At 39.9% G+C, this 26,556-nt stretch overlaps 1 protein-coding gene and 1 long non-coding RNA gene across 2 annotated transcripts; one reads left to right on the top strand and one right to left on the bottom strand.

Moving 5' to 3' along the window:
* The first annotated feature begins 21,265 nt into the window (after positions 1 to 21,265).
* On the top strand, positions 21,266 to 22,678 carry LOC125186690. The gene is made up of 6 exons (XR_007170487.1): positions 21,266 to 21,326; positions 21,497 to 21,546; positions 21,721 to 21,828; positions 22,088 to 22,150; positions 22,245 to 22,360; positions 22,499 to 22,678. It is a non-coding gene; the product is annotated as an uncharacterized LOC125186690 (long non-coding RNA).
* A 205-nt stretch (positions 22,679 to 22,883) lies between these two features.
* On the bottom strand, positions 22,884 to 23,902 carry LOC125189815. The gene is made up of 2 exons (XM_048087045.1): positions 23,805 to 23,902; positions 22,884 to 23,670 (listed from the first exon to the last, which is right to left on the bottom strand). Exons 1-2 carry the CDS (start codon positions 23,900 to 23,902, stop codon positions 22,884 to 22,886), a joined length of 885 nt encoding a protein of 294 aa, XP_047943002.1.
* Positions 23,903 to 26,556: the final 2,654 nt, after the last annotated feature.

Below are 26,556 nucleotides of genomic sequence, written 5' to 3'. Positions count from 1 at the left end.
CATGTGGATTATGTGGATATTGTTGAATCAACTCAGGAATGGAATCAGAAACGCGATGAAATTGCACAAGGAATGTGGCTAACGGTAAGAGAAAACTTCATATAATTTTTGCATAATTATTTTAGTTATTTTTTGTGAAACTACATTTATCCACACAATTATTCTTTGTGCCTCTTTGTAGTATAATGAAGGTGAGTTGTGAAACCACAAGAACAAGATTACCACAAGAAGGCCATATGAAGAAAGCTTTAGTTTTAGTGTGTGGTTGAATTGTCATGGTTCTAGAGTAGAGATGGATAAATCAGGACAACTGTTGTGTTACTTTTTGTTTTAGATGAATTGATTCTTTTGTGTTCTCACTGAGTGTCCAACTTTTCATCAGAAACAGTCTTATATATGCAACTACTCACTTGCATAATATTCATATCATGGTCTCATACTCCTACTTTGCTTATTTACTGATGAACCTTTGATGAATAAATAATACTTCTACTTTGCTTATTTGTTTCTGACTTACTGCTCAGTTTGATTGCATGGTGGTTGATTCCTTTTATTGAAATTCAAATATGTGATAAGTATTGAGCAAATATTATCAGAATATTGATAAGCAGATAATAAATTCATTGCAATGACCATCAAAAAAGTATTTTCATCAAAATTTCCACAGTAAATTTCCACAATTCAGTTTGATTTCATATGCTCGTCCATCTAAATATGCATGTTATCCTCAATAAATTCCATCAAAATCCAATAAACATAAATGGATCCTACGACAATCCACCAGTTTAACTAAAATCAACAAACATCCAATTGAGCTAGAAGCATAGCAATAAATATCAGCAGATTATAGGCTATAACAGCAGTTTATTAGCAAATTTCACTGTCTCAGCCTTCTATAAAAATGCAATCTTGATCTTGTCACATGTATAGAAAATTTAATGGAAATAAAAGTCAAGGCGTATCATAACAAAAAATCACATCCACAATTCATACGATAACAAAAATCCAAGACATACTAGCCCAAAACATGTTAACAACTGAAATTGGCATCATCACAACTAAAGTCTTCCTATTATTCAATGATTACAAACCAAGTTCATTTTTTCTGAAAAACTTCGAGCATGTAGGTAATGTAGTCAAGGCGTTCAGATTCAGGCAAGGCAATGACGACATCAAGATGCTCCTGTTTCTAAAGTAGGATGCGAATTGCTTCAAACTTATCTCTTTGGGATAGGATGCCTCCCAAAATCTTGACAATCTTTGTTCGTTTGTTGCTTAGGTCAATCTCGTACACACTCTTCAGACTTTCAGTTGTGTCAGAGTGCATCTTACTAAGCAGCTGGAAGGTAGGATCTGTCGAATCATCTCCCTTTCGCTTCCTACCACTCTGCTTTAAACCCTTTGTTCCCTTCTTGCAAACTGAATGAGTATCATTCTCCTCCCCCATGATATCATCCTTGTCCAAGTTGATACTATGCTCTCCAGAAGTATTTGTGTTTCCTATCGACTCCTATGCATCTAACTCATTCACTGCTTTTTTTACGCCCTCAACAATATCTCCACTAGCCCTGTCTTTTCCAAAAATTATTTTCCAGTCGTCTAAGTATCGCCATGGCTTGTTCCTGATCAATCTTGCATTAGAGTCAACCTGAAATGAAAGATGAGTAAACCTGTTATTGCAAGCAGTCATCCTTTTCATTAAAAAAATGCAATAGTATAATAGAACTTAACATGAAAGTGGAAACGAGGATGAAAGTGGTAAGGCATCAAAGAAATCCAAGTAATGAGAATGTTTTTGCTAACAGTAATGAAATGGGAAAGTCAAGTCAGAAAAAATATGCAAGCAAACAACCTAAAAGTTCTGAGATATGTCCATGTCTGTGTTTCTACGTAATACAGTAGTAGGACATTATGTGTCATTCTGCATTGAATGTTAATATGGATGTCACAAAATAACAGATTTCCTTACCTATAACAAAATAAAATAGAAAAGAAATAAAATCAATCATGTTGAGATGCAAGAGTGTCAGTAACAGTCACCAAATCTAATGCTTCGTGTTATGAAAATTACCTTCATAATGTATTCCCATTGGTCATTGCTGATGTCTACTAAAAAGTCTCCTTTGACGTTAAATCCAGCACCGCTCAAAAGTCTCCTTTTTTTTTTAAACACCTGACGGTTGAGGGTTCGTGGGTCCCTCATCCCTATATATCACAACGCAAAGTGGTACAATACTTGGCCACGCCCAAAAGTGATGTGCCGAGAGATACAAGACGATTAGCCGAAAGGCTACACATCACAAACCAAAACCTACAAAAATAAAAGACAGGGGCATTACCACCACAAGAGTATGCGGGGGACGAGTCAAATGAGGCTTGACACCTACCTACTCTAAGGCGGTCGCAAAAGAACAACAGCCGAGTGTCAATCAACAAGGCCTCGATTCCCCGCCGGGATCCTCGTCGCACACTCGAATATTTGGAACTCCCATCTCTTCCATTCTCACAATGGCTTTGAGCAATCTTGGGGCTGTTTGGTTGTCAAATCATGTCTGTTCCTCGATTTCCAAGCCCATTTTGGCTAGAAGGTCAGCAGCTTTGTTCCCTTCCCGGTGGATGAAGGAAATGCGGTAATCTCCATGTCTTCTATGCAAGGCCAAGTGTTCCATGGCTTGGCGTGAATGGGCTGGCCCCCAGCTTGAACCCTTGGCAAGGCTAATTGCTTGGGCAGCATCCGAATCAACCCAAATTGGTTGGGCGAACTCCCTAGCCAATAACAACCCATGATGAATGGCCAAGAGTTCGGCCTCCAAGGCTGATTGAGCGTCGAGCGGGGTGGTGAAAGCTGCGATCAATCTCCCCGAGTGGTCTCGAATAATCCCTCCACCCCCGGCTCTCCCCGTGGATTCCGAAAAGGCGCCATCCGTATTAAGTTTGAGCCACGGTTGGTCCGGGGGGTACCATTTCACAGCCATAGCCCGCGGTATGGGCTGCCTTTCCTCAGCGAGGCTTGGCCGACATACCCCAAGCTTGACATGCGACCAGTGCTTCGCTTTAAGGTGTCCATTAGCGATGCTGTTTCGGACATACATTTGCACTTGCCAGATAACATTGGATGCCTTAAACTGAGTCTCATGATGCCGGCTCCTATTTCGTTCTGCCCAAATGAACCAAAAAATGAGGTATGACATGAGACGGCTAAGGTGTTTCTTACTTGCTTGCTGCGTTCTGAGGGGCCACACTTCGAGCCTATCTGGGATAGTGTCATTGACACGGAGCGGTGGGGAGAGGCCCTCAAACCAGCCATCGAACTCTCTCCACACTCTAGAGGCCCCGAAGCCTTGGATGAAGAGATGTTGAAGGGACTCCGTGCCGGGCCTAAGTGGGCAGCAAAGGCACTTAGATGCCAACTCGATCTTGCGCCATTGGAGCTTGGTATCAACTGGGATACGGTTCGATAGAAGTCTCCAAACAAAAATGGTGATGGAAGAGGTGAGTCCAGCCTTCCAAATATCGTCAAGGCTAGGAATGATCGGCCTCTGTGAGCGGATAGTATCCCAGGTGGAGGAAATCGAGAAATCACCGAGTCGAGATAGCGACCATCTTGGGATGTCTGGCTCCCCCATGATGATTGGGGTATCCCGTATCTTTGCAATGATATATTGAGGAAGACCAGCCTGTTCATTGAGCTGCTGAAGTTTGGCCACATCCCAACCTCCTTCACTCCTAATAAACTCCAATACAAGAGTCTGAGGGCTACCCCTTTCATCAAGGCATAGTTCTCTCAAGGTAGTGTTGCCAATCCAAATATCATCCCAAAAATAGACATTACCTTTCCCAACAAGCCACCGGATGTGCGGTTGCGCATAGGGTCGGGCTCTAAGTATTCTCCTCCAAGTTGGGCTAGCACGGCTCGAGGCTCCGAGCATGATAGGTGACAAATTATGGCAATATTTGGCCAGCATGTATTTAGCCCAAAGGGAGTTTTGTTTCATTAAGGAGTTGTAGTTTCTCTTCCACATTGTCAACTTCAAATTAATATGGGGGACTTTCCTTGAAGTCTGTATTTGGAAACTCACGTTGCAAGGCTTCCTCAAGCTTCTGTGCATACCCCGATCTAAATTCGTTGTCTGCCTTATAACCGAGTGCGACAAGTTCCTTCAGCGAGGATAGAAGTATTTCGTCTTCCTGGACAGACCAAACGCGCCTTCCCTTTTCGATTTTAACCGGCTTCAAATGAGCAGGCTCGGCACTACCTGAGATTGATTTAGAAAGGGATTCAATTGTCGAAAACAATAATGTATAATTGTATATTGACATTAGTATTCATTTCATAAATGTTATTCTTATAAGTACATTCTTAGATATAATGAAATGATTATAAAATCACCATTTAAAAAGCTTAATATGGGTATTTAATAATTTAAAAGAATAATGAAAGTATTAATTTAACCTTGGATATCAGAATTTAAGTTGGAGAATGAAGAAGACCCCCTTGCACCACCCAAGGCTTTCATCACCCTATATCAGAAATTAAAAATATATCAGAAATTAAAAAAAAAGGTTATGTATATTATGAATGCAACAAGGAATCTTACTAAAGCAGACTCAAATGAACGATGCCGTAAGGAATCTACTACGCCACTGTTAGGTGTAAGTAGTTCTAGCTATCAGCTCGAGTTTCTTCACAAACCCAACTACGAAAGAAATCTCACCGGCAAACAGACAAGCTAATTAGCTCTAGTAATTCATTCAGATTGCAGATTGTGCCATACAAGATTCAGAATGGGAATTTACTATTTTTTAGGACCACACAACTCTGATTTTTAAACCCAGATCAACATCAATTTGGAACCTAAATTCTCCTATTACAAAGAATTCAACAAAAGTTACCTCATATACATAACTCATTTATCCTAATTAGATCTAAGTCGCAAGTGATATATCCTTGTAATAAAGGGATGATGAATTCATCAAGCTACACGATAAAACACACCATTCTAAAACCAAACTTCATTCCTACAGACTTTCCATCTAAAACACATTGCAGCATGTTCTTTATCCTGCATGAGTGGAAGGCAATATATATATCTGACCTTATTCTTAATAAGCTTCTCAAATAAATTCCGGTTACAAAGACCACAAGCAAAACCAAAAGCTGCACAATAATTGATCTAATCTATCCAAGTAAAAATATAAAGTATTAGTAATATTTTCATATAATCATACAAGGTCAAAGAAAACAATAGCAGGGCTGGAAAATTAGCAGGTGCAGCTCCAACCAGAAAATGAGAAAATATCAAAATTTTCAAATTCAAGCCTAATAAATTGGTAAAACAGAAAATCTAAGCTCTCACAACACACAATGATAATGACATTGCAGTTCCTACGACTTTTCCCAACCAATTTTCCAAAACCAAAAGTAATTCAAAAAAGTAATCGACGGAAACTACCTTGCTTGATTTAGGGGAAGAAGATATGCGGAGGAATGAGTGAGGAAGAGACGTTGCAACAAGAGAAATGGGTGGGAGAAGAGGTGCCGGATCGGAGAGACGCTGTAAGTGTCTCAATCTTCTAAATCAAAGGAAATAAGTTCAGAATAACCAAATGATACTAAAGTGTTTCAAAAATTCAGCGGAAACGACCAAGAGAAAGTGAAGCCATGTATGAAGACACAACTACCCTCGAAGTTCAAAATATCCATTTTATTTAATTAATGTGCTCAACACCCGCCAACGCTCGTCGCCGATCAACCTGCACATAAGGAAAACACATGCAAGGGTGAGTATTTTGAAATACCCAATGGACTGGTTGCCAAAACATTTTATTTATTATGCCACCCTTACCACAGTGATCTCGAGTTTTACAATTATCAAAATAAATATCATCGAGTATCACAAAAATATTTTCATAGACTGGTCAGTCAAACAACTCCCCAATTTGCTCATCAATTTCTACAATCACATCATTTCCATAGTGCGACGAAAGTGTGGGCACACTTTTCGCCCACGAGAACGGCCGACTAGCAAGGACGGCTCCCCATCCCACCGTGTACACTAGCCTAGTAGGGTTTGCGGCCCTACTCAGACCCGAATTCGTTTATACATATCCATAGCCCTATAGCCCAATGGAGCGAACTCACAAACTAGGCATCAGGCGCACAACATCATCAAAACAATCATAGGCATGGCATAACAGTTTAAACCACCCTTATCTCTCCACATTCATAAATTTGCAACATAAAAGAGTTTAAGAATAAAGCCCACCTTGACTGCTTAGATTTCAAGTACGTTTCTCTCTTTTGTTATCCGGCTTCGCAACCAAGGTTTCACCTTTTAATCACATATGCACATATCATGAATTAGTTTCACCATCAACTCCTAAATCATGCATTTTTTTTATTTATTTATTTATTTTTTTTATAAAAAAACACCATTCGGTGGAGGGTTCGTGAGTCCCTCATCCCTATATTACAAAAACCAGGGGCTTACAATACTTGGTCGTACCCGAATGTGGCACTCCAAAAGAAACTAAACAAACTAAAGGAAGAGTAGGACACGGTCCGGTAAAAGTTGTATCGGACCTCATACTACTCTTGCAACAGCGATGACAATCAGCAACAAGCACAACAACAAGGGCTACCTAGTTTCGTTTAACCTAATATAGGGAATTCCCAACTGTTCCGTGCGAATTGTAGCCTTGAGGAGTCTAGGAATGGAGTTGGGGTCGAAACGGTGGAAGGATGTCAATTCAGAACCCATTTATGCGAGACATATAGCCGGTGTGTTGCACTCTTTGTGAATATAGGAGAATCTAAGTCTCCCTTCTCGCAGGAGAAGACGAAGACTTGCCACGACGTGCCTAGATGGACCTGGACCGGCGCAATCTGAGTTTAGAAGGGTAATGGCTTGTCGTGAGCACGATTCCGCCCACGTAAATTCCCCCGACTCCCTGGCCAGAAGGATTCCCTTGCGGATGGTAAGGAGCTCTGCTTCAAGAAGCGAAGAGGCCGAGAGAGGGATTGAGAAAGCCGAGACGAGGCTACCAAGATGGTTTCGCACAATCCCACCCCCACTAGCTTGACTAGCTGACTGGTTGAAGATGCCATGCGTATTGAGCTTGAGCCACGGTTGCTCCGGAGGGTTCCATTTGACAGGAGTTACGAGGTCGACCCTATTTCTATTTGTATGGGCCTGCTCAGGAGCCGGGAATGGCAAGGCGACCCTTTCCCAATGTTTTGGCCCAATGACTCGAATCTCCATAAGTTTCCTAATGTGCATCTGGACCTGCCACACAACATTGAAGGCTCTAAACTTTAGCTCGTTGTGGCGACATTTGTTTCTCTCCGACCACAAAAACCAAAGGATAAGACAGGGGAGGAGGCGACAGAGATGGATTTTCGAGTGTTGCTGCATTCTTTTCGCCCACTTTTCCATTTTATCCGGAATGGAGTCATGGAGTAGAAGGGGCTCTCCACTTCCTAAAAACCAGGAGTCAAATTCACTCCCAGATGCTTGAAGTACCCCTCCCTTGAATGAACAAGTGTTGTAATGTTTCGGCATTAGGGCTATCCGGGCAGCAATGACATTTGGAGGCGAGGCTGATATTACGCCATTGGAGCTTCGCATCTACCGGGATCCTATTTGAAAGAAGCCTCCAGATAAAGATGGAAATGGACGCAGTGAGTCCTTTATTCCACACATCATCTAGAGCCGGAATGGTTGGCCGTTGGGATCTGATATTATTCCAAGCCGACGCCAAGGAGAAATTTCCATGACGGGATAGGCACCAACGTGGGATATCTTGTTGGCCCTGTAGGATTGGGACGTTTTGAATATCTTCTAACAGCCGGACCGGGAGCCCAGCTTGTTTTTGAATGAGTTGGAGCTTGGATGCGCTCCACCCGTCATTATCCCAGAAATCCGAGACCCGTGCCAAGGGATCTCCTCTGTCATCAAGACTACTCTCTCGTAAGGTGGTGTCCCCAAGCCAGATATCATCCCAAAACAAGACATTGCCCTCCCCGATGACCCACCAAATGTGGGGGTGGGCATGGATCCATGCCCTAGAAAGTCTCCGCCATGTTGGGCTTGCACGCCCCGAGATCGACGTGGTTAGTGGCAAGACTTTGCTACAATATTTGCTGAACATGTGTCGTGCCCACATCGAGTTTTGTTCCTGGAATCTCCACCAAAGTTTAATGTTGAAAGCGAGAATTAGTTTCAGCATCAACTCCTAAATCATGCATGTCTCAACGTTTCCCCTTTTTCCTACCGATCTAGTTTATATTTCACATTCAAAACCGACACACTCATCATATAAGTTTATACACTCAACAATCTTAGATCTAACATCAACTTATGTCACACATGAGGGTTATTCACATGTCACACACACACACACGCACACACACGCACGCATACACACACACACACACGGACACATATTTTCTATATACCATTTATCCCACTTTCACTCAATCTAGATGCATGAGGGTTCAAGAATACCGATTAATCGGTTAGAAAGAAGAAAGATTAATATATAGGTACCTTTAACACCAAAGCGCGTTATCCCTTTCGATGGGGATATCTTGAGGAAAACTTTATCGCTGGCTTGAAATTGTAAGTCTGTCCGTCGGACGTCGGCGTATGACTTTTGTCTGTCCTGAGTTTCCTTCATTCTCACACGGATTTGTCGAACAATTTCGACCATCTCTTCAACTGCATCGAGTCCAAGTGCCCTTCGTTCGCCAACTTCATCCCAGTAGAGCGGAGATCTACACTTTCTTCCATATAGTGCTTCATACGGCGCCATGCTGATCGTTGCTTGGAAGCTGTTGTTGTAGGCGAATTCAATCAGAGGGAGTGCGGTCTCCCAACTTCCGCCTCGGTCGAGCACCACGACTCTTAGCATATCCTCGAGAGTTTTTATCGTCCTCTCGGCAATTCCATCGGACTGTGGGTGAAATGTCGTGCTAAAATTTAAGCGTGTTCCCAGCTCGCGCTGTAGACTAATCCAAAACTTTGAAGTGAACTTTGGGTCACGATCAGACGTAATCGTCACTGGGACTCCTGTAATCGCACGATTTCTTGTATGTAGATCCTAGCTAGCTTGTCTGATCCATGGGTTATAGGAATCGGTATGAAGTGCGCACTCTTGGTAAGTCGATCTATAATCACCCAGATCGCGGTGTTCCCTTTTAGGGTCCTTGGCAATGCCGTCACAAAATCCATGGCGATGTGCTCCCATTTCCACTTGGGTATCTCTAGTGGTTGTAACTTCGCGTACGGTTGTTGATGCAAGGCCTTCACCTGTTGGCAGGCTAAGCAGCGTTCCACAAATGCCGCGACATCCTTCGTCATGCCATTCCACCAAAAGGACTTCTTCAGATCCTGGTACATCTTTGTGCTCCCCGGGTGAGTAGTGTATGGGGTTTCGTGAGCTTCACTCATGATCTCGTTCTTGAGTCCCTCGTCGTTCGGTACGCACAGTCTCCCTTTAAAGATGAGGGCGTTGTCGGAAGCCTCGCTAAAACCTCCGGATTCACCGGTTCTTACTTCGACTCGAATCTCCTCCAATTTCGCATCCATCTGTTGTGCTGCAACGATCCTCGTCCTTAGATTAGGCTTTACTACTAAGGCGGCGATTCGGCCCTCCACGGTTTCAGGTGCCCTTACCACTTCTATTCGCAACTTACTCAACTCTCATATCAAACTTTCCTCTTATGTCAGAAAAGTAGTGAGTTGCGAATGGTCTCTACGGCTCAAAGCATCTGCCACTACATTTGCCTTGCCAGGGTGGTAGTTGAAGCCACAATCGTAGTCCTTTACCAGCTCGAGCCACCTTCGTTGTCGCATGTTCAGGTCCTTCTGCTCGAAGTACTTCAAACTCTTATGATCCGTAAAGATTTCACACCTAACTCCGTAGAGATGGTGCCTCCAAATCTTTAAGGCATGCACTACTGCTGCTAACTCCAAATCGTGGGTTGGGTAGTTCAACTCGTGTGGTTTCAATTGTCGTGACGCGTAGGCGATCACCTTGTTGTTTTGCATCAACACGCATCCTAATCCAATCTTCGAAGCGTCGGTGTAGACTACGTAGTTTACTCCAAGCTCTGGTACAGCCAACACTGGTGCGGTGGTTAATTTCTCCTTCAAGAGTTGAAAGCTTGCTTCACACTCCGGGGTCCAATTCACCTTGATTCCCTTCTTAAGTTGTTGGGTCATTGGTCTCGCTATCTTGGAGAACCCTTCTATAAACCTTCGGTAGTATCTTGCCAATCCTAGGAAACTCCGAATCTCGCTTGGCGTCGATGGTGACTTCCATTGCTGCACGGCTTCAACTTTGGCGGGGTCCACTCTGATTCCTTCTGCCGATATAATGTGTCCAAGAAAGTTTACTTCTTTCAGCCAAAATTCACACTTGCTGAATTTGGCGTATAGCTTCTCGGTCCTCAAAGTCTCCAAAGCAATTCGTAGATGCTCCTCGTGCTCCTTCTCGTTCCTCGAGTAGACTAAAACGTCATCAATGAATACTAAGACGAATTTATCCAAGTATGGGTGGAATACCCGGTTCATCAAGTCCATGAATACCGCTGGGGCATTCGTTAGACCGAATGGCATCACAACGAACTCGTAGTGACCATATCTTGTGCGAAACGCAGTCTTCGGTATGTCCTCCCTTCGAACTCTTAGTTGATGATATCCGGACCTCAAGTCCATCTTTGAAACCACGCCGGCTCCTCGAAGTTGATCGAACAAGTCATCTATCCTCGACAGTGGGTACTTGTTCTTAAGGGTCAATTTGCTCAACTCTCAATAGTCGATACACATTCTCATCGACCCATCCTTCTTCTTCACGAAAAGTACTAGTGCGCCCCACGGCGAGACATTAGGCCTAACGAAACCTAGGTCCATGAGCTCCTAGAGTTGTATCTTGAGTTCCTCCAACTCTTTAGGCGCCATTCGATATGGTGCTTTGGATATGGGTGCGGCTCCTGGTTCGAGGTCGATCGTGAACTCCAATTGTCGATTTGGCGGCGGTCCAGGTAGTACTTCGGGAAAAACATCTGGATATTCTAGTACGACAGCGACGTCTTCCATCTTCTTTTCTCCAAGCATCCGATTATAACAAATATCCGAATTCTCCGCTTCGTTATTCATGCATTGATCATCAGCTACTTGAAAGCATATTTTCTTTCTCAAGAGTTTATTGCTTAAGTTCGATCTTCTAGCAGCTTGTGGCAGTTTGTTGTTGCAGAATATCTAACATCTCGTTTATTGGTTATGTCGACGCTTTTAGTTGGTGTATAAATTTCCACGCGTGATTGGCCCATAGGAACTTATTCCTTGTGTGTATCCGAAAAGCACAGCTCTAACATTTAATTCGAAAATTGATCAAACAGTCTTACTTGGATAGAAACTAATTTCAACTCGAAGATGCACAACAAAAATGTCTTTCATCGGAAAGGCTCCAAACTTAATCAAGGAAACAAGAATAACATTTCTGGCTCGACACTTTCAAATCTCATCATTAACAATTGGTTTGAAACAAAGCAAGGACTAAGTTCCATTGAACTTAACCCGTCCATTCTGAGAATTAAATGGTTTAGATGTATCAAATAGAACCCATAGAGCTTGAGAATTTACTTCTAATGAGAGATCGAAAGAACATGGGATGGGTCATGAAAACAGGGTGAAACTGCAATAAATCTCAAATGCAAAAATTCCGGACAGCAAAGAATGATATCGTTCAAACATGTCGAGGCCTAAAACAATCAGTCGCGGCAGAATTTAGAAATATAGACAAATTTCATGAAGTAGCACTAATAATGGTTCAACGGGTTTGTTGGGGGAAACTCAAAGTGATTGGAACTTTTTCAGAAATTTAATATGATCGACCCGTTCAGGAAGAAGAGAACATGATAGCCTTAACTTGGTGTTGAAGGAAGAAAAATCATTGAGTATGAAACAATATATGTAGTGAAACCGAGCTAAAAAGAATTTCACTTCTGCCAGAAAGAGCTTGCCACAAACATGGTTACAAAATAAATGGGTGAACCAAAGTTTCAAGAAGAATATTCCATCCTTTGAAGAAAATATGTCTGGAGATGTAATCATACTGAAGGTCATAACTGCAAACAACTTTAGGATTAATGTTCAATGACAGAAGCTCATAAAATCAAATATCGTCCTTATGAATGACGAATTAAAGAAGACTACTCACTCACGATGTCCAAAGTTACAAGGGCAGACACCAATTTTCAAGCCAAGTGAGTCATGACTCGATATAGGAAAAGAAATAATGGACATCACTTGTAAATTGTGAGTCAACCAAGGTGTTTAAATAGACAAGGGCTCACGGTTATTTAAAACGTCCCGAAAAGAACTTAGGATCCAAGTAAGTACTGTTGATTTAAAAATTCAGTCATTCTATGGTAACGTCGTTCTATGAAACCGTGGATTCCAAATTGAGATTCATCTTGTCGTCGAAATTAATAACTATTTTTGATGGTTGCATCTTCAAAGTTTTCGGGCCATGTCACACGGTCATTTTCGAAATACATTGCCATTATACACGTGGTCTTAATGTGTCATAAGCGTCGTCGTATGTGTGTCGCATCGCCACTTTCGCATGGTATGCAAGACGGCATAGTTTTATTAGATCTTAAGTATGATCTCGCCATTGTAAGGATACACCAAAGTTCGAAATATAAATATTTTTGGTTCTATCACTCAGGAAAGTGATATTGCTATTGTCAACTTGCAACTAAGTTCTCTAGCACGTTCAGTCTGGCCTACTTCTTAGGCACTCTATAATTTCAAGCATAGCTTGAAGTCTCATACTTCAACATATATTCGATCATTTCCTAACTCAAGTTTCATATGGCTCCTACGTTAGCAACAAAGTTCAAAGTTCCACATTTCACTTTCATAGTGGTTCTTCACGATACCTCGCACTTCCTCGGTCATGAATTTTCACCACATAAAACGCCATCCATATATTGCACAATCCACATGTTTATTCATATAAATCATCTGGTGTCCCATTGCATAACAAGCATCGGACATTAATATATGTGGATAGTAACACTCGGTCAATATTCATGGAATCGCATTTCACAATTTCACAAGCTCGCTGTAAATATTTGACGGATCACCATTCAAGAAGCATTGCTTCACATTCACACAATATTTCCTAACTCCTAGGAGTCATCCTATGGCTTTCTATTTACACAAAATAACATTTTCCACCGAAATTTTCAAGAGCATATTATTTCCAAACGAAAGTCATAGTAATATTCTGTACCTCTTTCTTCGTGGTTGAGCGGGACGAGTTGCGGTGTTGAGCCTTCCGTATTTAGTGCGTTAGTAAATGATTACAAGGACAAACTTAGATTTTGAAAAGACTCTTGGGTCCAGAGTGGAAAGAAACTGAGGCTCTGATACCAACTGTAACAGCCTGGATTTCTAGGGTATAATAAATACGGCGACTGCCACCAAAACGGACTTAAAAGCAATAAGAACATAAGCTATGGTTTCGTTTAAAGAGATTTAACCATGGTATTAAACGAACTATCAAAGCAATAAGTCAACGGTTTAACCAAGAAAAATCAATGAAGAATAGATATCATAAACTACGATCAAAAGTCAAGGATTCGACATAAATTCAACAAAAACCACCACATGTCTCAATCTTCTAAATCAAAGGAAATAAGTTCAGAATAACCAAATGATACTAAAGTGTTTCAAAAATTCAGCGGAAACGACCAAGAGAAAGTGAAGCCATGTATGAAGACACAACTACACTCGAAGTTCAAAATATCCATCTTATTTAATTAATGTGCTCAACACCCGCCAACGCTCGTCGCCGTTCAACCTGCACATAAGGAAAACACATGCAGGGGTGAGTATTTTGAAATACACAGTGGACTCGTTGCCAAAACATTTTATTTATTATGCCACCCTTACCACAGTGATCTCGAGTTTTACAGTTATCAAAATAAATATCATCGAGTATCACAAAAATATTTTCATAGACTGGTCAATCAAACAACTCCCCAATTTTCTCATCAATTTCTACAATCACATCATTTCCATAGTGCGACGAAAGTGTGGGCACACTTTTCGCCCACGAGAACGGCCGACTAGCACGGATGGCTCCCGATCCCACCGTGTACACTAGCCTGGTAGGGTTTGCGGCCCTACTCAGACCCGAATTCGTTTATACATATCCATAGCCCTATAGCCCAATGGAGCGAACTCACAAACTAGGCATCAGGCGCACAACATCATCAGAACAATCATAGGCATGGCATAATAGTTTAAACCACCATTATCTCTCCACATTCATAAATTTGCAACATAAAAGAGTTTAAGAATAAAGCCCACCTTGACTGCTTAGATTTCAAGTAAGTTTCTCTCTTTTGTTATCCGGCTTCGCAACCAAGGTTTCACCTTTTAATCACATATGCACATATCATGAATTAGTTTCAGCATCAACTCCTAAATCATGCATGTCTCAACGTTTCCCCATTTTCCCACCGATCCGGTTTATATTTATCATTCAAAACCAAGACACACTCATCATATAAGTTTATACACTCAACAATCTTAGATCTAACATCAACTTATGTCACACATGAGGGTTATTCACATGTCACACATACACACACGCACACACATGCACGCATACACACACACATGCACACATATTTTCTATATACCATTTATCCCACTTTCACTCAATCTAGATGCATGGGGGTTCAAGAATACCGATTAATCTGTTATAAAGAAGAAAGATTAATATATAGGTACCTTTTCTTGCTAAAACGAACGGTAGAAACAAAGTAGAGACTTGATTCTTCAACAATTCTTGAGGCTCAAACTCAAATTCTTCTCAAAAGATGAAGAATTATTGGAGAAAAGTAGATGGAAAATTGAGAGAGAGAGAAGAGAGGGAGTGGCGTGTGATTTGGGGGTGGGGGGCGAAAATTTTGGGTTTAGGGTTAGGTTTTGCTCTTATTTATAGGGTTCAATAAAATCTTTAGGTAATTAAATAGAATATTTAGAAAGATTTGATTCTACACAATTAAATAAAACAAAATATTGTGGAGTAGAGAGGAAGGAACAAAATGGCGTGAATTAGGGTTTCAAGGCTAGGGATTTTTCGAAAATCGTAGGCTTTTATTTAGCCAAGATTTTGTTTGGTATTTTTTTCGGAGTAGAATAAAATCACGGAGCAAAATAAAATAATAGTTCTCCCACTAAAATTTCGAAATAGGCGTGTAGTTTGGCTCTCTCATAAGGAATAGATTTTAAATATTAACTAAAATAAGATATGGCAAGATCTCCTTGAGGTATGGTAAGATTTGCTAGAATATTTAATTTTAGGTATGGAAGGAAATCAATAAGGGATCAATTAAACAAATAAAATAATTCCTCCTTCCCAAACTTATTTGATTTTCGAAAATCACATAGATTAAATAGGGGTGTCGATTTTTCTCATTGAGAAATAGAGAATAATTGGGTTTTGAATTTAATTTGGATAAATATCCCAAGAATTAAATTAAATCCGGAAAAATAGGATTTTTCTCCAATAATGTGAAGGGTTCAAAAATTCTCAAAAATGTGGTTATAGTATTTATGGAAATATCCTAATAATCTCACTCACCCTTAAACAAATAATTCACCACATAATTCACTTTTAATTCAAATATTCATATGCCACGTCATATACTCAACGAGTTTGACTTTTCAAACTCCAACGCAACCCTAGACACAACTCGGTCATAAGAACTTAGGAGATAAATTCGTTCATCATTTAATTCGCGTCTCCTAAGTCATCAATAGTATTAATTTAGGAAATTTTACGGCTCTAAAATTAGGGTTCGAAATTTCGGGATGTTACAGACGCGCTAGTGCTAGCGCTGGATCGCTGAATCGAGAGCCCTAATTTTTTGGGATTGTGAGAAATGGGAAAGAAATTGAGCATGTGTGTTAGAGGGATTGATCTGGAATAATATTATTTTCACAGGGTTAGATAAGTCATTTTAGGTTTCTATCTTGAGTTTTATCTTTGTGTACCAAACAAGATGACTAAATTATTTATCTTGGATTTAATCTCAATTTTTATCTTAGACCCATATTAATTAGTTATCTTATGTTAATTTATCATGCCTACCAAACACCCCCTTGAGCTCTCTTAAGCTACTGGAAACGTGCTAAAGGCTATAAAGAAATAGGCAGTAGGCATCCAGCTATCGCTCCCCTAGTTGTACTCCTTATTTCATTTGAAAATGTTAAAATCTAATTAAATATGTGCAATATATACAATTTTTTAAAATTAATTAGATGATCACTAGACTAGAGATGGTAAAATTTAATTAAATATTTTCTAAATTCCAATTAAATCTAGTTTTTTAAAATTATTCAGACGAGGCTCAATACTAAACGTATTCAATTTAAAATTGCACATTTAAAAATTATGATACTGAATTCAAATTTGTAAACTACTACTCTCTCATTTCCATGTTAGTTGAGTTATTTTTATATTTCGAAAAGTTACAAGTTAATTGAATCATTTCTATTTATGAGTAAAATTAACTCTCTCGTTTACTTAAACTATGTGGTGAAAAGAAATGTCTTAGTCCCTCTGTTTTTTAAAAATAGCAACTTTTTCCATTTTAGTCCGTTCTTTAAAAATAACAACTTTCAAACTTTCTATTTTTGAAAATGTTTACACCCCTATACATCAATTTATTTACCACTTATATCACCAATAAAGTGGACCCCATAATCCACTAACACTAATTCCATTACCTTTTTTTCTCTCTTACTTGCCAATTTTTCTCTCTCCCTCTCTTATTTTACCAATTTTTTATCTTCCTCTCTCTTAGTTTACTAAATTGTGCATTAAAACACGTGCCGTTTCAAATATTTCTATTTTTAAAAAATAGAGGGAGTAATTAACCGGAGAAAACTATAATTTAATAGATTGATTTTGAAATGAGATGGTAAGGGATTTGGGTTGTTTTGTGGAGTAATATTTATGATTGTGTGAATTCAAAAATTGAAAAAATGTTACATACAAAATTAAATATTACTATTATTTTGAAAATATTCAGTCCCTAAATTTCTGGTTCCGCCGCTACTCAAAATTATCTGTTGTTCCTTCACAAAGAAAACATATACTCCCTCCGTCCCACTTAAAATGCAACATTTGAGAATCGGCATGGGATTTTATGTAGTGTTGTTTTGTGAGTTAATGAAGAGAGAGTAAAGTAAGAGAGATGAAAAAGTAGAGATAGAGTTGTTTCCATTTAAGGAAACGTTTCATTTTCAATGGGACAACCAAAAAAGGAAAACGTTGCATTTTTAATGGGACAGAGGGAGTATATAAAGTCCCGTACAAGCATCAGCTTTAATTCATCAGTGAAAATTTTCGTACAATAATTTATTAAGCCCAACTAAAAATCAAATAGGCCCAACAATTAATTTACCAACACATTTATTAAATTGAAGAGGCCCAACACATTTATCATACTAAGGAAAAGGAAAAGGATTATTATATGCTCCCAGCCAAACACGTAATACTCCTCCATAACTAGTACTCCCTCCGTAACTGAAAATTTATCACCTTTTTTTTCATCCATTCCTAAAAATTTGTCACATTTCACTTTTATCATTTTTGGTAATGGACCCCACATTCCACTAACTCATTCTCACCCACATTTTATTTTAAAACTAATATATAAAAGTAGTACCCACATGCCACTAACTTTTTCAACAACTTTCTATTACATATTTTAAAACCCGTGTCGGGTCAAATGGTGACGAATTTTGGAGGACGGAGGGAGTAGTACTTTATTTTAAAAAAATATATTTTTCTCCCTCAACACTACACGTCTATCTCCCTCTCCAATTTGTTTTATACTCCCTTCTCCCACAAAGATTGTCCCACTTTAATTGAGCACGGATTTTAAGAAATGTAATGAAAAGTGAGTTGAAATAGTTATTGGAATGTGTGTCCTACTTTTATATATTAGTTTTATAATAAAATGTGAGTAGGAATGAGTTAGTAGAATATGGGGTCCACTACTAAAAATGGTAAAAGAAGTGAAATGGGACAAACTTTATGTGACGGACCAAAATGGAAAAATAGGACAATTTTATGGGACGGAGGGAGTATCATCATTCTCAAGCCAACAACTCTCTCTCTCTCTCTCTCTCTCTACATTCCATCGAAAAAAGTTCTCTCTCGGCTCCCTGCCTATATGTATAGTGTGTGTCATGTGTAAAGTCCAATTTTTGCCCAACCAAAATACGAATTTAGTCCAAAACATTCAATTTTGGAAAAACAGATCCATATCAAATGAAAATGTCGCTGAAGTAGTCCTTTTTTTGCCGGTTCCGTCAAAAAAACTAACGGTCAACATAGTGGCATGACTGAAATGGTTGAATAATTGAAAAATAAGATTATTCAGGAATAAACATTGAATGCTAAAAAAAGGATTGATCAAATTCTATTGAGTCTGACTCATAGTGATCATTTATCAAAGAATGACTCTGGTTATCAAATGATTGAACAACCGGGAGCAATTTACTTACGATACTTAGTTGACATTCATAAAAAGACATTCATAAAAAGTATCTTTTGAATTATGAGTTCAATACATCCTAACCCAAAATGGAAAGGGAATGCTTGGAAAATTGGTTTATCCAAATCCTTCTTGGATGGAAACCACACCGAAAAATGCCATTGCCAAAAAGTGACAAGGTATTAGTATATCTACTACAAAATTTAAATGTGAAAAATTGTCCTCTAAAAATGGAAATATTGAATGAATTGATCGTAAATTATGAGATTTTACTATCTTGTTCTTTTTCCCCTCTAGAGAAGATATTAATTGTAGAAAAAACGGAATTTCGACAATAAAAGCTAACCCCTCTATATAATTTGAGAATATAAATTAGTGTTTCGCGCCAAAAATGGATTTTTGTTAGAATCATTAGACATTAGTATTTTTTACATAACCGTAAAAAAAGGACTACTTCGGCAAGGACTTCATTTGTTATGGACCTATTTTTCAAAAAGTGAATATTCGTTTTGGACCATATTCGTATTTTTTAGGATCCAAATTGACTTTTACTCTTCTTTATACAGTGTATAGTATGTGTATGGTGTGTATATTGTTCCCAAAGTGACTCTTACTCTTCTTTATACAGTGTATAGCATGTGTATGGTGTGTATATTGTTCAATAAGTGCAGTGCGTGCATTGTATACATTGAGTGTATACTTTGTGTATGGTTTTTGTATTTTGTGTTGTTTTGTTTATGTGTGTGCAGTGTTTGTATTTTGTGTATAGAATTTAATTTAGACATAGTGTGTACAATGCGTGTATACAAGTGTGTTATATTTGTGTATAGTCTGAACATGTATATCAATTTATTGTGTGTAGTGTGTTTGCAGGACATGTAATTTGTTTATTGAACTTCATGTGTAATTTATGTGTAGTGTTTGTTTGTACTTTGTGTGTAGTGTTGTTGTTGTTGTTGTTTTTTTTTTTTTTTTTTAAATTAACTCCTATATGAAGGAGGATATTATATATAAACTCCTACAAAGGAGGAAATTACAACTGAGGTCAAGAGGGCTCGAACTCAGTACCTCATACATTGATGTCTAAGCTCTTTGCCTCTAGGACAAAGGCTCTGGACTTGTATGTAGTGTTGTTTATTACTACATTCGTCCCACAATAAGAGTCACATTTTGTCATTTCAGTCCGTGTTAAAATAAGAGTCACATTCTCTTTTTCCTTTAACGGTAAGTAGGTCATACATTCCACTAACTCTCTTCACTCACATTTTATTAGAAAGCCAATATAAAAAGTGGACCTAATATTCTACTAATTTTTTCAACCCACTATTCCTTATATTTCTTAAAGCTCACCAAATGTGATTCTTATTATTAGATGGAGGTAGTATGTGCAATGTATGTAGTGTGTATTTTGTGTTATCTTTGTTTGTGATTGCCGCGCATGTATTTATTCATGTGTGCGCAGTGTGTGTGTTTTATGGTAATTTGTGTGTATTGTGTCATGTTTTGCGTATAGTGTGTATTTGTACTTAAATGTGAATGCATTTTGTGTCTATGTGAGTGCAGGATGTGTATTTTGTACGTTTGTGTATTTTATGTAGTCTTTGTTTAGCGTATTGTGTGTATTGTTCATTTTCTGTAGTGTAAGTGTAGCGCATTGCGTGTATTTTGTGTGTTTAGTGTCTTGTGTATATTGTGTATTTTTTGTATATTGTGTTTAGTGTGCAGTAAGTGTAGTAAGCAAGTGCACTGTGTGCATATTGTGCGTATACTTTGTGTATGGTGTGGGTGTTCGTGTATACTGTATTTATTTTGTTTGTTTTGTGTTTAGTGTGTGTAGTGTGTATTATTTGTATTTTGTGTAGAGAGTAGTGTGTAGCGTGTAGTGTGCAATTTGCAATGCTTATTTTGTGTATAGAGTATGTCCAATGCGTGTATTTTGTGGTTTTCTTTTACGAGTCTAAAATATCTTCCCTATCAGCACCTCCTCAGGATCTTATCGATCCAGTTGATATATTAAAGCCTTTGGAGAAGTCTGGATTTTGGGAAGCGGTGGTAAGTGGCCTATCTTTGTCATTTACCTATAACAAATATTCAAGAAATAGTTTAATGTAGCCTTTTATACATATTTGTTGTATTTTATTTTCAGACAACTTCAAAATGGTGTGAGAGTTTAGAGGTTGTTGCTGAACTGTTAATACCTCAGGATCCATCCAGATGTCCATCTTCAGCATAAAATATGATTCTCTTGCGATTATAACCTAGAAACCTGAAGTTCTCTGATTTGGTTGTTAAATGTTTGATCTAGCTACAAAGGTATTATATCTTATTTTTTTCTAAAAAAATTTAAATTATCCACTGTTCTTATTGTATTGATGTTGTGAAAATGTCATTTTTCCAAATATGAGCTTGTTCTTCAATTCAAATTAACAAATATTACTCTTTGCAGGCATTTGCAACTCCAAAGAAGGTTGTTAAAGTTATTAGTTTTACATCAACTGGTGGCATAGATTGACTTCCACGTGAAGATACAAGTCAAAAGGTCACCCCCACATTGTTAAAAGGCTTAGAGAGTTCTGATTGGAAGGTTTGTAAGTATATGTTTGTTAATCAACAAATTTGTTTATGATTTAAGAGGGCATGCCGTCAATCTGACTTTATCTTCTGCCTAGGTCCTCTTGGAAACTATTTAAAATATAACCAAAATTTTGGAAGAGCTGAACTGGAACTGGTATGTTCAGTGGAAAATTTGAAATAACTATCAAATTTTGTATATGGAGTATATTATTATCTACATGATGTGCCCTCTTATCTTTCTTGTTTTAGGAGATCTATTTAGAGCTCTATAAGGGCATCTACATGACAGTAATAAAAGTTTGACAATTGCTACTTTGTCCACAGTTGGTGCTCTTGGAACTACAATGGGATGTCCGGTTGAGAAGTCAAGCTAGGTACTCTTTTATACTATTAGTTATAGGTTTATTAAGATTCACTTGCGCTAACAAACTGAGATTTACAATCTCAATAATATAAATGCTTGGGATTGTTTATTAAATCCTGAATCCTCAAAGCCAAAAGTTGTATCTTTAAATCCCAATATTGAAACTCTTCTGTAATGTACATAGCTCCTGTGAAGGCTTGATCATGTACATGAATGTGGCTCATGCATGCCATACTTTGCTTGAGTGTACATCCGTTCAATGTTGTCAATCACCACGTAGCCAAAGATCGAGGTAATACAATGCTGTCACTTACTTTTGTAGAATCTGTCTACCCCCTTGCCTAACTCATTCCTTGATTAAGTTCTAGGTTCAGTGTGAATTGCAATTTATGTGCATCACTGTTTCTGGCCCAACCATCTTAAGCTTTAATCAATTGAAGCTGGGTTTATACTGATACTGCTATTATACCTTCGTGTTGTTTTACCTTAGAGGCTTAGATTTCTGGTTTTCTTTTACTAGTCTAAGATATCTCCCCTATCTACTCTCTCAGGACCTTATCGATCTAGTTGATATATTAAAACCTTTGGAGAAGTCTGGATTTTGGCAAGCGGTGGTAAGTGGCCTATCTTTGTACTTTACCTATGAAAAATGCTCAAAAAATAATTTAACATAGCCTTTTATGCATAAATTTTGTATTTTATTTTCAGAAAGCTTCAAAATGGTACGAGAGGAAAGAGGTTGTTGCTGAACTAGCCGAAGTTGCTTCAACCAAAAAGATTTCTCTTGGAGATTTTTTCAGAAAGTTTGTCATACACTAAAGAAGGTATGTTATGGTTTTTTCCATGACCACAAGTCCACAGCTCAATTAAGGTTTTTATTGACTTTTCGCAGAATATATTGTTGGTGTTAACATCGTGAAAATGTAATTGGTGTTGCTTGCACAACATTTTGATTATTGCAGGTTATCCCGAATTTAAATGTTACTGAAGGTAGGAAAAAAAAGGAAAAAACATTATTGTTGCAGCTGAAGCTATTCAAGCGCTGGGCAACCTTCCTAAGTGTATAAGACCCCTTCCTAAAAAAAAGAGAAAAAAGAAAAAAAAATGAAAAAAAAGAATTAAAAGAATTAAAAGGAAAAAAAATAAAAAAAGAAAAAAAGAAAAAAAAAGAAAAAATAGAGAAAAAGAAAAAAAATAATTGCTATTGCATATAAAGCTATTCAAGTACTGGGCAATGTTGCTAGGGATCCAAGAGCCCATTTTTCGGCCAGTTGTCGCTTCTTAAATGCTTGTAAAGTGGTTAGTCCTGAACTTTGTAAAGTGGTAATTGCATACCTTCGTGTTGTTTTACCTTTGAGGCTTAGATTTCTGGTTTTCTTTTACGAGTCTAAAATATCTTTCCTTTTTTTTTTGCTGAACTGCCGCAACAACATCACTCCCAATAATACTCCAACAAGATTGATAAAAGATGGCCGAGAACCCGTCCGGACCCGGTGTGCTATCCCCCGACATGTCAAAGACCACTCTCTTCACTTCCTCCGCATCCGGGAGGTCGGATAAAGCCTCAAGGTGGGCCGAGGAGGGGAGAGGCTGAATTAGATTTGGGTCCATCTCAACAAGGGCTGGGGCATCCAGAGCAAGGAGATTCTTGAAGAAAGTTACCGCTGAGTTTTTAATCTCCAAATCATCCGTAAGCTCACGCCCATCCACTTGAACTTTGTGAATCCGCAGCCGAATCCTTTTCTGCCTCACCCAACTTTGATAGATTTTAGTGTTTTTGTCTTCCTCTACGAGCCATCTCATAGCAGCTTTTTGCCGCCAGAAGTCTTCCTCCATCTTGAGGAAGAGAATGTAGGACGCAATATGTTTGTTGATTAGCATCCTATTGGCGGGTGAGAGGTCTTCTTCGAACCAAGCCTGGGCTGCCGCAATCTCTTCATCCATGATCTTGATGTTAGCATGAATATTCCCGAAGACCTCCTTATTCCACCACTTAAGAGACTGTTTAACTTTGGCAAGTTTGATTTGGAAACCAAGTAGCCCGTGAGCATCCAAGGTTTGTGCCCATACCTCTCTGACTAGGTCCAAAAATCCTTCATGCCGAGTCCACATGTTTTGAAATCTGAAGCCCTCCCTATGGTCATGGTGTTCGTAAGTTTGCACTGAACAAGAACCGGCCCATGATCCAACGATACCCGAGGCAAGTTTGTCACCCTCACGGACTCAAAGTGAGTAGTCCACGTCTCCCTGACCAAGACCCTATCCAACCTCTCAAAAAGCCCGTTCTTAGCCCAGGTGTACTCCGATCCATCAAACCCCGGGTCTAGCAGTCTACAGTCTTCGATGGTCTCCGCAAAGTCTACCATTTCGGCTTGCGTGCCAGCCCTATCGCCCGGGGATAGAATAGTATTGAAATCCCCCCTATCATCCATGGTGATCCTTCAACAACATTAGTTAGATCCCTCAATTTATCCCATAGTGGATATCTCTCCGCCCGAGCGCACTTAGCGTAGACGGCCGAGATGTCAAAATGTCTAGCTAGCCGCGGGGAAGAGAAACGCCCCATGAAGCACCTGCTCTGAGTCATCCTTCACCACAAAGTCAGCCCCTTCTTCCACAAAAATCCATATTTTTCCTTTGGTATTGGAGCCTTTGAACACCATCCCAAGGTCTTGGAGTACCGATCCTGGTTTGGGAGTGTGAGCGGTTCCATTATTGCAAGAAAGCCAATATTGTAATTTTTAATTAGTCGTTTGAGGACGTTTTGGGTAGGCGCGTTAGCAATTCCCCTTACGTTCCAAAACAAGAAATTGAACGACATAATTAACAAAGTGAATTCATACCAGGAGTGGAAGAGATCCCTCCTTGGAATTCAATGGCTTGTAATTTGTTTTCCCCTTCAACGTTCGCGGGGGTGCTAGTGTTGGCTCCGGTAGGAGGCTGTACCTCCATCTCCGAGTCCCCATTCTCCCCACAACCATCAACCTCAAAAGCTTCATTTTCCATGAGAGAGTGGTATTGGTTTTTTTTTTTTTTTTTTTTTTTTTTTTTTTTTTTTTTTTTTTTTTTTTTTTATTTAAATTCACCCCAGGGGTGGAGGGTTAAGGCGGACCCACACCTATGCATTACCAAAGACAATAAAAACAAACACCGACTCGCCCAAAAGTGACGAGTCGCCAAGACCATTGAGAGTACAATGAGGGCTACTCTATCAACTAGAGTGGCCACCTATCTACTCTTAACGAACCCTATTACAGTTGGAATGATGCCACCCGCATCACAAAACCAAGGTTCCCGTTGACCTCATAAATTGAGGTTGGTCGAACTTCCTCCCGGATCGATCACCTCAACATTGCCTATCCCAAAAGACACCGTCGCCACGTTGCTCCCCTTGAGGAGAGTCTCCAAATAGTTAGCTTTATGAGCACCCCCTTGTGGTTGGTAAAAGGTGTATGTCGGTTTTCCTTTCCATCAGTTTGACACCAATTGGAACCCATCTTCGTCAACTTGGATTTGCACCTTTGTTGGTGCTTTCACTCTTGATATCCCGTCCGCACCCCCTTTCTCTTTGCTTGTCCTCGACCCGGTTGCCTCCCTGGACGAGGCCTCTCGGTTCGGGTTCGGGGTGTGGGCGTCGGACGAAGGGTTTTTTGGCCTCCAAGCCCGTCGGTTGGAATCCGACCCGAGGTTGGGACGGGTATGAGAGGGCGACTAGGCTCCTTCGTGGGCTGCTCCACCTTTTTCTTCCTCAATGTGAAGCATGCTTCCTTGACTTGCCCAACATGCTTGCATTCCACACAATACAAAGGGATACGCTCCCACGCCACCTTGTACCTAGTGTCCTTGCCTAGGATGTTGAGGATGATCTCTTCCCGTGGAGGCGTCGAGATATCAATCTCAATACAAATCTGGGCAAAGGTGTGTCGGTTTTGGTTCAATGTTGCACGATCGGCTTGAATTGGCTTCCCCAAAAGCTTGCCAATCGCTATAAGGGCTGATTGGTCGTAGAGGTGGATTGGGAGACCAATCACCCTACACCACACCACGGCAATCGGGGATTCAAAGAAAGTGCCAAAATCTAGTGTCCACTTGAACACCCGCATAGGATGTTGCTCTTTATACCACACCGGCGCTCCGTTAGGGCCATTGAGTATCCGGCCGTAGTCTCGGGCATCCCGGAATTGAATGAGGATGTGTTTGGCATTAACAAACTTCCACTTGAAGCCATCAATGAATTGGATGTGGGATAGGGATTTTTGGATTTGTTGTGGTGTCGGGATGGTGTGGGAGAACTTCCCGATGATGGCGTGCCCAATCTTGTCCGCCAAAAGCTTTGTTTCGGCGTTTGAGAAAGTGAGCGATGGAACCCCCTCACACCTCCCGGCTGTTCCCAGCTCCTTATCATGTTCGGCATCAAGAGTCACCGGATCGGTATCCGCTGCTCCTCCATTCTCTACCTCGGCACTGTAGTTCTCGAACTTGTCCCCAAGCGCCGGTTTGACAGGGTGGTTCCAAGCCGGTAGTGGGTCATCATTGGAAACCATCGACACCGTTGGACCCCCGAAGGGTGCAGCCGCGTTGCCTTCCTCAAATACCGGGTTTTCAGGTTGGGAATGACCATTATCATGCCGGGTTGATTAGTGCTCATATAGTTCCCCGCTGATGAGTTTCCGCGGCCTCCCCCTAGCGCTTGGCGTACAGCTCATCGAGCATTAGGGAACGTCCCTCATCGGCCATTATGGTTTCCCCTCGTACTACTCATGAACCCGCTGTCTTGTGGGATGACGGCCAGTTCCAGGGCCTGGTCCACGCTCTTGGACCCTCCCTGGCCTTTGTGCCCGTCTCTCCCTCCTCGGCCTCCATGTCCCTTGTTTTCCCCACCAGGTACGTCGGATGAGTCACCCATGATGTCCGGGCCCTGCCACACTATACATATAGGCATATTTTACACACCTTACATAAAATACACACGCTATACACAAAAATACAGACTATTCACAAAATATACAAACATCGCACA

The sequence above is a fragment of the Salvia hispanica genome, chromosome 5 (genome assembly GCF_023119035.1).
Source record: "Salvia hispanica cultivar TCC Black 2014 chromosome 5, UniMelb_Shisp_WGS_1.0, whole genome shotgun sequence".
In the NCBI taxonomy this organism is placed as follows: domain Eukaryota; kingdom Viridiplantae; phylum Streptophyta; class Magnoliopsida; order Lamiales; family Lamiaceae; genus Salvia; species Salvia hispanica.
This window is presented reverse-complemented; position numbering and strand designations above follow the sequence as displayed.